Raw genomic sequence first — 16,620 nt, 5'->3', positions numbered from 1 at the left:
CAGGAAGACAAGGGGCTACTTGGAATGGCTTCAGATAGAAAAAGTGGAACTGAAGTGTATTTGCAGATAACTGTATAAATGTTCTTTGTAGTATATTTTTCAATCTTAAAATGTACAATTTCCAATATATATCATTAAAACGGGTAAATCGAATAGTTAGAATTGCCAGTATACTAGTAAATGGAACCAAAGAAACAGTGGTACAAAATAGAGAGATACTCAGAAACCACTGTGCTACCTTCTCTAATAATAAGTAATAATACATAGGTGTTTAACAAAACCTTGAGCATTCAAAAAAAGTCATTAAAATGCTTAAAATATATTGGTTAAAATTGCTGTACCCACTTATTTTACTTTTTATTTTACTTTAGGCGCTATTATCTAAAGGTAGCACTAATTTACACATCATCTCTCAGCTTTAATGTGAACTTAATACAATTTAGACGTTGTTTATTGCACCTGCGAAAAGTTAAGTATGCCATCCCTCACTTGGAAACTGCACGTTGCTGGAGAGAAAAGTTTTAGAAAGAACTTGAAAGAACTTTGCACCTTTCTGACTTTGCCCTTCGATTTTTACCTCATTCAATCATCCACTGAAAATACCAACTTGAATCCTTGCAAAGCGTCGTGCTGTTATTTTCTTACACTTTATGTATTAATCAATATTGAAATGCTAATCATAGACTGCAGAATTGCTATATAGCTTAACATATGCTCAGGATCCTCAATGCCAGCTCCTATGTTATTCACTACGTCCTGCTGGCTTCCTGTCTTTTATTATGTTGAGAATGAAATGTGCGAGGTACAATACGAATCCCTTCTGGAGCATCTGCCACATGACTAAAATGTAAATTCAGTGTATGTGTGAAACTGAAGGTCAGCTCACGGCGGCGCTAAACAGCTTTCTCTTTAGTAAAGGAATAATTCTATAAAAAGCTCCTATATTGTCTCGCGGAGAGGTGAGCCGGGGCAGACAATGGTAGAATGAAAGCCCAGCTAAGTGAGCAATGAAAGGGACATTTACAGCAGCACACACACATATACACGCACGTACACACACGCACACACATGCACACACGCTCAGATAGTGTACACAAGGCAGCGTGTTGATGGCTTTTGAGCACCAGCTAGCTTTGAGTGCTATAGTGCTAGTCCTGTTATAGTTGGCTTCAAAGACCCTTCAACGTGCGTACCTGCTGCACGTACACAGAACTGCACCAAAAAATTACATGACAGACTTTTGCTTTTTTGTTTATTTTTACAAAAGGATGTAAACAAAGATCAATATGCAAAAATACATAGAAGAAAAAGAAAAAGTACTAGTCTCATACTGTATCCATGATATTGTAATTGTCAGGTTTTAATCTGGTTCAGGAATAAATTCTATGAGTTTAGATTCTACAGTATGGCATTAAACTTATCTATGCCCATGAAGGCAAGCTGGTGATACACATAGGCGAAGTTACAGGTTAGATCTGTGGAGAAGCAATTCCAACTTTTTCAAAGTACTTGTAAACCATAAACACCTGTAACCAGAAATGTAAACCAGTACACCTTTAATTCCCACAACAGGACTAAAACTGTATTGTTGGGGAACAACATAATTGGATTGTCTAGACTCTATGCCCCGTAGTGGTGCTTTAATGTTAGCAAGAGTCAGTTGACAGGTGCATAGACAGTGCCAAACACAGACACCAACATTAGACATATACTGTGTAACGGTGTAATAGTAAATATGCAAAGAAATGTGTGTTTTATTCATAAACACCAAACTGCTTTTGAAGCTCTCTTACCAGCTCCATGTCAGCCCTGATAACCATCCTAGGCCTCCCGGTGACATTGCCTTGGGCTACATGGGCCACCTGAGGGCTGTGGCGCTAACACATCATTTTCAGGCTGATTATACAAAGCAGAAGAGTCAAAAGCTGCAAAAGGCCCGGACTGTCCCCCTGAGTGCATGTTTTAGCGCTGCTGTTTCGTTGCATTAATCTTTGTGCCCTCCCTCTCTCTCTTTCTTTTTCTCTCTCTCTTTTTCTCTTTCACTCTCTCTCTTGTTCTCACTTTCTCTCTCTCTCTCTCTCTCTCACACACACATACACTCTCTTTCTCTCTCTCTCTCTCTCACACACACACACACACACACACACTCTTTCTTCTCTCTCTCTCTCTCACACACACACACACACTCTCTTTCTTTCTCTCTCTCTCTCTCTCATTCTCACTTTCTCTCTCTCACACACACACACTCCCTCTCTTTTTCTTTCTCTCTCTCTTTCTCTCATTCTAACTTTCTCTCTCTCTCTCTCTCTCTCTCACTCACACACACACACACACACACTCTTTCTCTCTCTCTTTCTTTCTCTATGTCTCTCTCTCTCACTTTCTCCTTCTCTTTCTTTCTCTTTCTCTCTCTCTGTCTTCTTCTCTTTTGCTTTCTCTTTTTCTCCCTCTCACACTTTCTCTTTCTCTTACGCTGTCTCTCTCTTTCACCTCCTATTTTGCTTGCTCTCTCTCTCTTTCTCTTTCTCTCTTCCTGTAGTTGATCACTCCCCACGCCATACGAGTGCAGACTCCGCCCAGACACATCCCGGGGGTAGTGGAGGTCACGCTGTCCTACAAATCCAAACAGTTCTGCAAAGGCACACCTGGGCGATTCATCTACACAGGTAATGGGCTTATGTACCCACATCCTATTTTAAACAATGCAGCTTTTACCTATGTCTCTCTTTCTCTCTGGTCTCAAATGTTTTTTTGTTTTTTTTATGTGGGTGTTATATGTGGTTTTGTATTAGCAAACTGTGTCAAACTTTGCTACTCTCTTGTCCAATTACATGTATTGAAGATGTCATAAAGCACATTTTGCTTTTTCATGGTCAAACAAACACAGATCCTATATTATGTCAAATTGACTCTTGTGAGCTTTAAGCCGTGTTATAATGTTGTTACTTATCTGGTGATTGTTTTGTTTTTTTCAATCACATGTGCTTCTATAATGCTTGTCTACATCTCCAAAGCTCAAAATGCCCTGTTGCACCTTGTGACATCATGAAGTGGTAGTTGTCACATTAAGGGCTTTTTTTTTCACTTTTAGTTCAGTAGAGATGGACAATTCCAGGAATTAAATCATCCAAATGATTCTAATGAAGGTGAATGGAATTTAAAACACAGTGGCACACACTGTAGTACCACAAGGACTAATACAAGTACATTTTCAGGATTTATATGTTAAAAATGTGTGAATGAAACAAAACATAACTCCAGGTATGTTTCTGATGGTTATAACACACAGAAAGTAGCGCAATATGGGCCCGTTAAAATCCTGTTTAAAGTTACACTCAATTTCCCCTCCTCTTTGTAGTATGGACTTGTGTTCTTTATTATGACAGAAAATGTTGTGATGGCAGACTAGAACCTCAAAGCGCTCTAGGGTTTGATGAGGGCCTGTATATCTTGTTGAGAGCTGATCAGTTAATAAAACCATTTCAAAACATTTTAACTGCCAAATTCTACATAGTTTGGCATTAAATTTATGAAGCATGTGCTAGTTGTAGCCTTAGGCAGAAGTTCCTTGTCCCAGTGTATTTGAGTGTATTTGTCACCTTGGATCTCCTCTGTACAAATGATGAATAATTTAAACAATGCAATAAAAACGCCCAACATTATTTTATTAAGTCTTTGCAATATCTGCTAAAAGCATCTTGGAAAACACATTATTCGCTGTCATAACTCCGCTCTGTTGCTCCGTGGTAAATGTGCATGCTAAACAATTTTGAATTCAATAACGTGACTCAATAATTCAGAGAAGAAGAAGCCTGTAGAGATCATTGGTGGAGCAGTGTTTGGCCTTTTTTATGAAGCAGGTGAAGGTCACGAGGGAGACTTAACCTTTTGATTAGTGGGATTATTGAGATTTAACCCTGTTGAACTATGAATCAGTACCAAACAGGAGAGCTCTGCCATTCTTCACGCCACAACACAAAACATGCATAGTTAGCTGTTACATCAGAGCTCGTAGATATCGTGCGGTATTGAAGAGAGTGACAGAGAGAGCGAATGTGAAGCAGTGATTAACCAATGCAAGGCCACAGGTCCCAGGGGAGACCGCGAATCACAATAAATCTGTCTGTAATCTCAGCTGCTGATAGACTTAGGGCCGTAAGCCTCGCCCACAATTGCCAACACTTGACAAAATCACAATTGAGAGAGCATGTGTGTCATATTGCCAGCGCGTATTTTCCCCGACTCGGTATATGTCCCAATTACTGTGCAAATCCAAGTCGATGCATCACAATTACAGCGCGATGCAGGTCAAATGGAAAATGATGTGTTTATTTGAATACGACAAAGATATGAAAACACATATAACATTCACTGCATTTTGTTTATGGAGTCAGTTGTGAGAGGAATACTTTGTCAATGTTATTCTAGACAACTACTACTTGTCTCGTCTTCACTCTTTATATTACTTTCATCAGTATGTTTGAATCTGTATTAATGAATATTTGAGTTTAATGGACAGCATGATGTAAGGAACTTAGACTAAGACCAACTTTATTGATCCAAAAGGGAAATTATTTGGATGCAGAAGCTCGCATCATCATAATATAATATAATAACTAAGGGCAAACATATAAATGGTGATACTGAATTCAAAATTAGTAGCAAAAATAGCAAGAGACTGGTGTCAAACAAGGCATAATTGAGACTTTTTAAATTTTGTTTAGTTACATTTTACTTGTTTTCCATGTACACGCTCTCTGAAGCAACCCTTTTCCTTCTTTATGATTCAAACTAAGTCCTGATGAAGGCCATTTAAGGTCAAAATATGTTGGCTTTGGCCATTTAAATAAAGGCCATTTAACTATATTTTTCCTCATGCAACTTTACATTTTCTGGAGTGCTTGGATTTAGTTTTTTCTCATCCCATTTCATATATATCAAGGTTTGGGACATGCACAAATGATTTTTAAGTTATACTTTATTGTCCTCATATGGAAAATTGATCCATTCTGAACTGCTATTTAGGTAACCTGTCAGTAGCAGTGAGCAGTCACAGCTCTAGATCTTGAGCTGCATTGGTTTAAACTGTAGAAATGTTTAATTGATGCACAAGGAACAGTATTCTTGGATAATTTTAAAAACACTAGTAAAACACAAATAGAACAGTAAAAAAATAGAAATTACTAAACTATTGAAACTATTGAAAAAGTGTGTCTTAAAACTGAAGTAAATAAAGTAAATACATATCATTTTGTGAATTACTATTCTCTACTATACTCTTTTAGGCTTAAAATGCAAGGTAAAGTGTCAGCAAAGTGGTGAATCAGTACGCCACAACAGTCTGCAGTCTGAGCCTTCCACTGGACCAACATTGGATACTATAGGTTGTTTTACTGCCCTAAAAGAACAGCCTTTGCATACACATGACATGTAACTACATTATACGACAGAGGGCAGATGGGTAGGCTGCCGATGCCGTGCCAGAGCTGCCCAACAGCCCGCGCTGTGCCAGAGCCATAGAGCTGTGTTCATAAACGTGTGCACGGCCTTCCAATGTGCCCGCCATGTGCGAAGCGTATGCATAAACGCCCTATCTCTCTCCCACCCGCCTCTCTTTCACCTTGTCACATTCACTTATTCAAAACTTGCGTCTTTGGGTAAATTCATTCCTCTTCTCTCTCCGCCTTTTGGCTTTTGAGAGGAAGTGGGAGAATCTCAACAGGTGAGCAGTAGAGAGGGGTCACCCACTGGGAGACACTGAATGCGCTGCTGTTGCCAAGCGCTGGCACCTCCACGGCAACACAGTCAACCGTGTCCAGGCACAGGTCCCATTTTGACTCTTCACACAGCTCGCTTCAGCCACTGCCCAGATTCTCTCATAGCTCTCCCTCTGCTCCTTTCTCATTGTGTGTTTTCTCTGAGTGTCCTAAAGGCATAAATGAACTAGCCTGAATATGCATTTTGGGTTAACAGGCAAAGATTAGTGTGGAAAGTCATTACATCAACCTATAGACCTATTTAAAACAAATTACACTGTTTAATTGGCAGTAATTAGATGCATGAACACTGCAGCTTTGTCTTAGTTTTACCATAAGGCTGGCCATTGCATTGTTTTATATTAGTTCATGCCCATTTCTACATTCTGCGTTATCATGGTGCAGTCTTTTTAACAAAACTGCACCATGCATGAGATGTCTCTGGATAGCCTAGGTTTATCTTGACTGAAACATTAATGCTAACTGTAGTGTATTACTGTATTACTGTACTGTATTAACAGCAAATGCAGTAGTAATGCAGTACTGGCAGTTAAGATAGTGCAGGATGGGGTAGGATCAAATATGTTTTTCTTCTTCCCACTCCTTTTTGGGCAAAAGTAAAGATAACCGTGTATATTTTGTGTGTGTGTGTGTGTGTGTGTGTGTTTTGTTGTTGTTGCTCTTGTTACTGTTGATACGACCTCACTGATGTCAATATGGATGTCATTATGTTCCATTGTAACAGAATCTAAAATGTTTACATGACCAAAATAAATAAATAAAAAATCAATAAATAGTACTGTAGTAGTTGTAGTTCTGATGGAATAGGTTGTGGAAGTATTATTAGTAGTTGTAATATGTGTAGTGCTCTAACAAGAAAGTTTATTTTTGTACTTTTTAGCCAGTAACCATTTGGCTTGGTTCTTTCTCTCCACTAGTTTAGAGCACTTCCACCTCTGTAGACACAACAACTGCTGCTCTTCACAAAGGCTTCTGAGTGGAAAGAACGTCGATTCAAATGTAGATCTAAAAAAGGTAGAGGAGAAAGGAAAATGCTAGAAGAGACGAGCGGTGGATTACCATGGGCTATGTTGCCCTCCTGGGTCTGTTTGGCACCAGTTTGCGCCCAGTTGCCAGTGGGTACTAATCATGGAGGATTGGCAGCACTGTGTGGCAGCTGGCAGCGATGGCGTCTACACACACAAACACTCACAAACATGCATAAACTCATACACAGCGTGCACACCGGCAGCCACACACATGCGCACACTGAATTACATTGGGGACAGCTGGCATTGCTAATCAACTTCTGCTGAGGAGAGGAAAGCGAGCAGCTACCAGACCTAATTAAGTCAACACATACCCAATACTGCTGCTACCGCTGCTCCACTGCAAACAGCACCTACCCAGAAAACTGCTCAGCGCACCCCAACGCGCTGTCGAGCAAACTTTCTTCTACGGACCTACATTACGAAGAGCCAGAATCATCATAATCTTGTCCTTCACTTAATACCTTTCTATTGTTACACAGAATGTTGAGTGCACTCGCTACAATGAGGAATGAAGCTGGACAGAAGCCAACACTTTAAGCACATTAGAGTTCTCAATCGTTTATACTTTAAAAGTCCTATATTGCACAAAATGGATTCTTGTGAGATTGAAGGCATGTTATAATGCTGTTACCTCCTCAAAAGCATACCCGGAGTTGTGTTTTGTTTCATTCACACGTTTGAGTAATCCTGGATTATTTGTCAATCTACATTTCCAAAGCTCAAAATGCTCTCTCCTCCCTTATGATGAACCTGATGTCATGAAGTGGTAGTTTTCAAGTTAACAGCTACAATTTACCTTTTATTTAGTACAGATTAGAAATTCCAGGTCTGAAATAATCCAAATGGTTCTAGTGAAGGTGTATGGACTTTAAAAACACAGATGAGGATTTCCTGTATTACCACATGACATCTCAAAGAGGAGTGTTTTCAGTTGGAGACAAGAATCAGAAAGTAGTGTAATATTGGCCTATTGAGCTTCAAAATTAAAGGACATGTCATGTGCCAATTTGTGCTGTCCCCATGCCTGGATAAATCAAGGAAAAAGCTATATAATTTTCAATAGGTTGGGTTCACATAACACCACAACAATCTCTAATCTGAGCTGGAGGACAGGTCAGAGTACTAGTGGAATTTGCTGTTTAACTGTCCACCTAATGGTAAATATCTCTGTGATTTTTTTTTTTACACAATATCTACAGAAAGTGTTGCCATTATTCAACCTCAAAAATGCAATTGTTGAAAGTTGAAAGTTTGTGGAGTGAAATTTAAAAATAATGGTTCAACATACCCTACCCAACATACCCAACATACCCTACCCTCCACCTGAAATTATCTTATCAAATTCTAAATCATGAATGCGACCTACTGGTGTCAAAAGCAGTTGCTATCGATGAGTATATTTTTGTTAATATTAAATGGATGTGCTTATAAGTGTGTGTATCATAGTCAGGACAGAGGAGACAAGTGGGACTTTACACTGTTGAGGGGCTGTTACAGTAATGTCCTCTGTTGTCTCAGAGGACTTCTTCACCATTAGACTTCACAAAGCCTCAATTAGTCTCATCAAAGGCAATTAAGCTCTCAGCAGATAAGAGTAAGGCTCTGTTTTTCTTCCAATGTCTTCGTGTCCCCTTGTGTCCTGTGCAGTGCCCTCTGCTGTGCACCAGCTCTGGGCCAAGTACTCTTTGCTCTCCTAAAGCGTCTCTTCTGTCTCATTACCCACCCCCTCCCCTCCTTTACAAATGCATGTTCATGTTTGTGTATCTCTTGCACTGTCCTGCTCAAGCATCGCTCAATGAAGTGCTGCCTTTTCTCTCCCTCGTGTGATACAGAGGGCCCCACGTGCATGTTTGAGCGTGCGACAGTGACTCCGGGGTGCTGGCCGCAGATTGGGGGGAGTTGATGAATTGTTGGTGTCGTTCAAAAGCCAATCCCCCCTCCTCAGTATGCAGCGTGTCTGCTTAGTGCTTCCTCTACTGCCGAGGCTGATATTAAAAGGCTGTGCTGGCTCACATTAAGGCCCTGGCTCCACGCGCGCCCCCCTCACACGCACTAACATTAGGAGGAGTTTTTCAGAGCCAAGTGCAGATTAGGTGAGCAGGAAACATCACTCAGAGGCAGTGAGGAGCAAGAGCGTCGAGAGGAAAGACAAAAGTCAAGAACAGAATTTCAACCAGCTGAGAGGCGGCTGACACCTCTGCCTTACTCTGCCTGGACTGTGCTTAAATGAGCTTTGGGAGAGGAGCAGGAACTGTCATTCACTCAGTGGAGTTAAACGTTGTTCATTTAGGATAAATGATAAATAAGTTCCTTAGATGTTTAATTTGTTTAAATACAGTAACGCATGCAGTATTGGCTATAATCGTTTTTATCATTTTGATTGCAAACTCTAACCCAAAACTGGTGCACACCCCATTATTTCTCTTTTATTAATTACTAAGGCAGAATCTGAGCTAAATGCCTGAAATGTGATTAATTATTTTAAGGAGGTGATGGCAGATAAAGCCGCAGACAGATTGGATACAATCACAGCCCCACTGTGGTGCTGCACACTTAACACATGACCAATGACACACATGTAGTCATTTGGTAATAAAGCGCTGTGCGACACGAGACGGTCAATTACTGCTCTCGCTGCTATTTGTGAATGCTGTCTTTTATTGAGCCTGGGTGGAGGCCTGTGGTTGATTAAAACGGCTGGTCTCCAGCTGGAGACCGGGCCAGCTGAGATAGCTGCACACATTTACTGCACAGGGCCTAACACTGAGGAAATTCACACCTCCATTTGAGATTGAGATTAATTTTCTGCACCATGTGGCTTGTCTTGCCTCTTTAGCATGCTCCCGTTCTTATTACAGCGGCATCTGCTCCATGATGATGATGTAAATGAATGTGGAACCCAGATTATTTTATACCCTGCTGAAATGAGCAGCGTTCACATGGGGAATGATTTCTTATGTTTTCTTACGTCTTAATTCAAGCATGCACTTTTCATCCATGTTTCCTGAATTTGCATTTTCCCACTGTGAATGCTGCTGTCAGGTATTGTTAACTGTTGACAGCCACTTTTTGCAACAGATAATTAGAGCTTAGCAGTACTAGCGTCCACACCTCCATTGATTTGTAGATCTTTTAGCGCCCTCCTCTCTCCTGCGAGCTCTTCACAGCCTCAACCTTCCCCTTCCTTTAGCAGCCAAAAGCTCCCCTCATCTGTTTTCTGTGTATGAATTTCCAGCCATGCATTAGTCTCCCTGACATGTTCAAGCGATGCTTTATTTAGCTTGTCGGATTCTGCAAATAAACGCAATCTTGGGGTTTATGGAAAAATGGATAAAAATTAGATTGTAAGGTATTGATCCGGATTGTGAGTAGACGGTGGGGGTGTTGTATGTGTGTGCGTGCTGCAGTGATGGCGGTGGGGGGGCAGCTCTCATCTGTGTGAAGAGGGAGGGGCGAGGGGGGTAGAAATGAAGCCGTAATTCAGGGCTATTGAACCCCCTGCCACTGGCGGCATCGATCGGCGAGCAGCGCTTATGAGATCACACCTGAGCACTGGAGACTGCAGAGAGGAGGGGGGTGGAGGAAGAGGAGGAGGGGGGTGGGGGGGTGAGGGGGGTAAAAGGGGGAGACGAGGAGAGAGTGAGAAGGAAACAGAAGGTGGTGATATGATCAGCTCTTTAGCCGCTGTCTGAGGCCTGTTACAGTGTTAACATCAGGACTCCCAGCCAATTACCTATAGACAACCACAACTACAACAACATCTACCTGCGCTGAATCACACGTGTACACACTCCACTGTAAGACTGTCTAACCTTTCCCATCACTGTAGATCTGCATTGTGTCCACTGAAGTCTGGTGTTGACACAGGCGCTTTTAGCAGAGTCTTAATGGACAATCAGGTTGCAGTTATCCTGCTTTTATATGGGACAGGACAAAGCTGGATAAAGCAGAAGCACAGAAAAGAAATCACAGTGATGTTCAGATTAAAGGGCCCATATTACACTATATTCTGTTCTATGTTATAATGTTGTTTCCGTGTCAAAAGCGTACCTGAAGTTGTGTTTTATTTTAGTCATACATGTTTAGCATGCAAACAATCCATATTTAGGCCTTCTCTCTTCTCACTCTGTTCCACTTTGTGATGTCATGTGGTAATAGAGGAAGTATCCATACACTCCATAGACCTTCACTAGAATAATTGGGGTAAATTCAGCCCTGGATTTGTCGATCTCTTCTGATTTAAAGGTAAAAGGTAGCTGTTAACTTGAAAACTACTTCAAAAACTACACTTGATGACATCATGGTGGGACATAGCATTTCGGTTAGGAGATGTCGACAGACTAATAATGCAAGATAATTCAAACATGTGTGAATGAAGCAAAACACAACTCCAGTAATGTTTTTGATAAGGAAACAGCATTATAACATGGCTTACAGCTCACAAGAGTACATTTAGTGTAATATAGGACCTTTAAATTCAATGCAAGATTCAGACTGTTTTGCATTTACGCCTTCTCCCACATATTCAGAGAATGTCATTGTTTTTCACGGTGCCACATGAATTGCTTAAAAAGTAAGATTTACAAAGATCATTTTGTTCTCGCAAAGAAATCAGAACATTCTGGATGTACTGGCTTTAAGGGGTGTAATATGTGCATTTATTCCTCTCCCCTTTCTAAAAACTGAGAATCATATGGTGTTAATGCAGTATGGCTACAGTGCATTTTTGTCACTTTCCAAAAAAATTTATTTATCATGCAAGTGTGCTTTTTGTAAAAGTCCTAGCTCAAATGGTGCAGGGTATGAAAACAAACAAAAACGCGATTCATTTCACCAAAAAACATATTTTTATAAACTTATTCCCTAAATCCCAAATCTCAAAATACTAGGACTGAGGTCAAATACCACTCAACCCCCTTCACTATTATTGAAAACCTGTGACAGACCCTCTCCTTTTGGACACTTACTGTAGCTTCCTCCTCTATCTCTCCTCTCACAGTAACCATTGGTGCGCTCTGACCTCTCAATTATCCCTGCCCCCCCTCCATCTCCTCCTCTTAGCACCCCAAATACCCCCACCACTCCCCACCCCTCTCTCACCCCCCTTTCTCCCCCTCCTCGGCCCGGCCCGTCACCCCCACCTCCTCGCCCCTCTCCCCCTGCGGCTCTGTGGGTTATTATAGTGAAATATGAAGCGGTGTGGATTCAGGGCTTCATGAAATTTCCATGAGCATTGATCTGATCTGATGCGGGTGATTGCTAGGTGAATCCCTTCAGTCCAGGGCTGTTGCTCATCTATTCATTTATTTATGGCAGTTATGTTTTACTGGCTTTGATTTGCTCTTCTGGAGAGGGACAGCTAAGGATTATAAATATACCTGAGTGGGGCAGTGTGCTCTGAATCTGGGAGTGGACTGTACTTCCGATAGGGCAGCACAATATTTGGCCAAATTGTAGTTATTGCAGTAATCGAGGCTCGTCTATTTTTGCCTATTGGATATTAAAGGTGCACTATGTAACTTTTTGGTTAGGGATCCGTCACCTGCTTGTTTCTATGGATATGCCATTGCTCTGCTTGAAATATTCCACAGTATGACTTTAACAGCTCTACCTTGCATTCATGAAATTATTGGTGGTTTTATAGCTCAAAAATACCTTGAAAAACAGACATTCTGACTGAGCAGGTTTTCTTCTCCACAGATCTGACCTGTAACTGTCTGGCTTGGTCTCGATGATGATTTAATACCATACTGTGAAACACAAAGTAATAACATCTCCATGGAGAAAATCATTTGACAGACCCTTCACCAGAAAAGTTACACAATGCACTTTTAAGGTAAAAATCCAAAAAGTCTCATGTAAAAGTACTGCAAGATTGTATTTATCAAGTGACAGTGTAAGTTTTTCTAATACAGTGTAAAAGTGCCACCTCTACTGCTACTAATTCTATGACTTGTAATAGTACTATGATGTGGTACTTATAATAACAATCTTCATTTTGTCCCTATCGTGTCTTACTATGATTTTAGTTTTTGATTTACTCTTTTTCTAGAGCCTAATAATTTTATTAAATTAACAAGACACTGAACTAAACTGTTTATACATGTTTTTAAAATGTGTCCAAATATCACTTCTTCTCATTATAAAATCCATTATGGTTGTCAGAAATTGCATATTTAGTCTATTATATTATGCAGCCTTAATTGGCATTACATCCTTTTCGAGGCAGATTTTATGCAATAATTCTTGTCGTGAAATCTAGCATATTGAGCATAGATATAAACCATACAAATTTAATCCCCAAAGAGCCACATCCAGGTAGTTAGCGACGCAGACTGTCCCCCACATCCTTCTACCTCAACTTTATGGTCCTTGAAAATGATATCGCTTCCTCCTTCAATTACCAAAATTGTCTCTTTATTTGTTATAAGGGGTATCTGTGCACGTCTTAGGGTTTTGATGCTATTGTTCACTTGAGGCTCATTTGGCGCGTTGTGGAGAACTGATAAAAAATTCATCATAAAAAACAAAAGCCTGGGAGAAGGAAAGAAGGATGTTGTCGGAATCCCTTCTCAAACTGCGAGCCTAATCCAGGGCAAATCCTTCTTAAGGCTTTAGTGAGATCAGAGACGAAGGAAGTAATGTCAAATATTTGTCCTCAGAAATAATTCAGACTTTATTTGTTGCATGTGATCGTCACATTGTTTGGGCTTATTTTATCAGTCGACCAGCTGGCCCATAATAAGGAGAAATCAAGACTCTAGTTGGCATCACAGTTCACCTCTTAGCTGGACTGTTTTCTTTTATTCTTTTGTATGGTGTACGGAAACCAGGGGTGAACTACATTGTAATAAGACCTGTTTTAAATTGTTTTTGTTTTACTTTTCCTGCTTGTTGAAGAGATGCTAAAGCTTTGATGTTCCACTGTTTGGCATTAAACATATCTGTCTTTCATTTATTCAATTACAGATGTTTTATTGCCCCAAAATGCCTGCATTATTGTTATGAGCGGGGCCATCTCTCCACAGATCTGATCTGTAATTTGGCCTAATCACAGAACCCGGTGTTCTCCGGTGTGTGAAATTTCAGATTTACAAAATATCAAACTAATTACAATATTTTGGCCTCTAAATATAAAAGTGATAATCATCAGTTGTAAACATTTGTCATAGTATTAATATTAGTAATGGCAAAAATAACTGTAAAACTAGCAATAACTTCTAATCTTATACGCTTATAAGAGTTATAATACATATACAGTTATAACTGAGTAACAACTAGGAGTCAAATTGTACTTTTTCACTCATTGCCTGTTTTATTTTTTCACTACAGTATTTTGTCATAGTATGTTTTGTCACACGTATGTTTTGAAGTATACTACTTCTAGTTGAGCACAAACTGTAGCTGTCCATTGGGAGAGCTGTCCAAATCCACCAGTGTTGCCAAACAGTGTCACTGACTTCTTTCTCCCTTTGTGTTTGTTGTGTCTTTATGTTGTGTGCGAGCTGTGTGCATCCGTTGTGTTTTTATGTTATGTGCGATCTGTGTGTGTCTGTGGTGTTTTTCTGTTGTGTGCGATCCGCAGTGCCATAGTGGAGTCAGTGCAGGTCCAGCAGGACAGCTTGTACTCATAGCCTCTAGGGGCCTGTTTTCTGGGGCCTGGCTGCTCAGATGTGAGGGGAACAGGGCACCAACCCCCGGGACATGGCCAAGCTGTGACCCACGGGGGGAGCAGACGGGCACTACACACACATACGAACAGTACTCATAACGCATAATGATTGTCCAAATGATTACAATAGAGACAAATGATGAGTTGTACAAGCAAAGTATGCAGCACCTTCACTTTGTACATGATTTGTTGAAAGCCTTGGAAGTGTCTGTAAATGTGTATTAGTCAGTTTTATTACATAGGTCATCTGAGCTTGGTTGAGTAATTTATATAAGCATAGCGGGCATGTACACAGCAAGAGATTTATCAACACCTTAAGGCTATGTTTCACTTATGGGTATTGACTATAAGTGGAAAACTTTTACCTTGACCTTGTACTGCATATCACAGTACATAACAGACAAGAGTAGATACAACTAGTAAACTACAAAAATTGAACAAAATAAATAAATCCTGTCATGTTAATTAAATATATGTAAAAAAAAAAAAAAAAAAAGTCTATATGAGCAATTAGTAGTTAATTTTATATATATACATATATACATATATATATATATATATATATATATATATATATATATATATATATATATATATATATATATATATATATATATATATATATATATATAGTAGCTAGTTATGTAAATAGTAAGTAGTTATTTCAAGGAGCAGGATTTGCTGTAGTAATGTAACTGCAAGTATTGATACTTAGTGACAGTACATGAAAAGGTGCATTGTGCAACTTTTTGGTGGAGGGTCCTTCTTGTTTCCATGGAGACGTCATTGTTTTGCCTGGAATGGCATGACATTAAACATATCTATGTAGCATTTATTCATTACAGGTGTTTCCTTCTGTGAATTGGGGTGACTCTTCCCAGATCTGACTTGTAATGCAGCATAGTGCTGTAACCTGCTTTTCTCCTTTGTGATATAGACGGATTATTTGTTTATCAACACAGCGGATGTGCAGTACAGAAAGCGCAGCTGTTTGTGTGGTTAACATGAAGTTGCAACAGTAGCTAGTGCTGTTTTCAGCGCACTAAACCAGTTTATCGCGTGTTATCGCTGTGATAAAATAAGTTATGATGCTAAATTAACATTAGTGAGTGGAATACGTTTTAATAACCCACATGCATTAAATGTAGGTGAGTGCTTAAATGACAAAAAGAAATGGCTCAAACTTCAGTAGACGGACATTCACTCATACCTGATCGACACAACTGGCCCCGCCCTTGGGAGAGCCTGAAACCTACTGAAATCCTACAAGACACTGACATGATACAAGACAGGACTCTTTCTGCATGCTCAGTAGAACACGAAGTGACGTAGTCTCATAATCTCTCTGTAGTTTTAATTTATACTGTGGAATATTCTAGACTAAGCAATAGTAATATTTCCATGGAGATAAGCAGGTGGTAGACCCTCCTCAAGAAATGTTACGCTGTGCACCTTTAAGTAAACCCAAACTTAAAGAACATTGTACATACTTTTCCTTCTACTATATAAATTGATTAGTTAGTTTTTGGCTTTAACCTGAGGATATTTGGTAAATTTGTTTTTTATATTAGATTTTCTATTAATATGCAGAGAACATAAACTGTATAACATGTTTTGGTGTGTTGTGTGCAATTTAAGCCTTCTAGTATATTTAAAATGTCCAGTTTGACAAACTTAGTCAATTACTTCCTGTGTAAACCTCATTGTATTCACAGTCCTAACTCCTAAGGCAAGTAACGCTGAGACTTGAAGAGGGAGGAAGAGCAGCTTGGAGTGCATTAGGAATGAATTATATCGAGAGCACTTACCCAACCATCATCCGCTGAAGTGTTTGTACTACCAGCCTCAGATCTTCATTGTATTTATTCTAATGTTTAAATATTCATGCTAAATCGTCTCATATTCAATTACGCCAGCGACCACAGCATGCCGAGAGTGCTTTTTTCTCCTCCTCCTCCTTTTCCTCCTCCTCTTCTTCCTCTCCTCCTGCATGATCTGACTGTCTGTTGTAGATGGAGTAGGTGTATGCGTGCCGTACTTGTGTGTTTAGCCTGTTCCCCGGAGCGATAGGGCCTTTGTTATATTGAAACCAGGCTCTGTAATTGCTTATATTAGTCGCTGATCAACATGAGACCACAGG

The 16,620-nt window shown here is 39.9% G+C and overlaps 1 protein-coding gene across 2 annotated transcripts in view; it reads left to right on the top strand.

Moving 5' to 3' along the window:
• ebf1a (EBF transcription factor 1a) overlaps positions 1 to 16,620 on the top strand; it is an 87,173-nt gene that overhangs the window by 52,582 nt on the left and 17,971 nt on the right. For both annotated transcript variants that reach the window (XM_055159255.1, XM_055159256.1), the window contains exon 10: positions 2,540 to 2,666. In XM_055159255.1, coding sequence (XP_055015230.1) covers positions 2,540 to 2,666 — 127 coding nt within the window. The remainder of the gene's footprint in view (positions 1 to 2,539; positions 2,667 to 16,620) is intronic.

The sequence above is a fragment of the Boleophthalmus pectinirostris genome, unplaced genomic scaffold (assembly GCF_026225935.1).
Source record: "Boleophthalmus pectinirostris isolate CB_2022bp ecotype Guang Dong unplaced genomic scaffold, ASM2622593v1 HiC_scaffold_23, whole genome shotgun sequence".
NCBI lineage: Eukaryota > Metazoa > Chordata > Actinopteri > Gobiiformes > Gobiidae > Boleophthalmus > Boleophthalmus pectinirostris.
The sequence above is the reverse complement of the archived record's forward strand: the minus strand, read 5'-3'. Positions and strand labels throughout refer to the sequence as shown.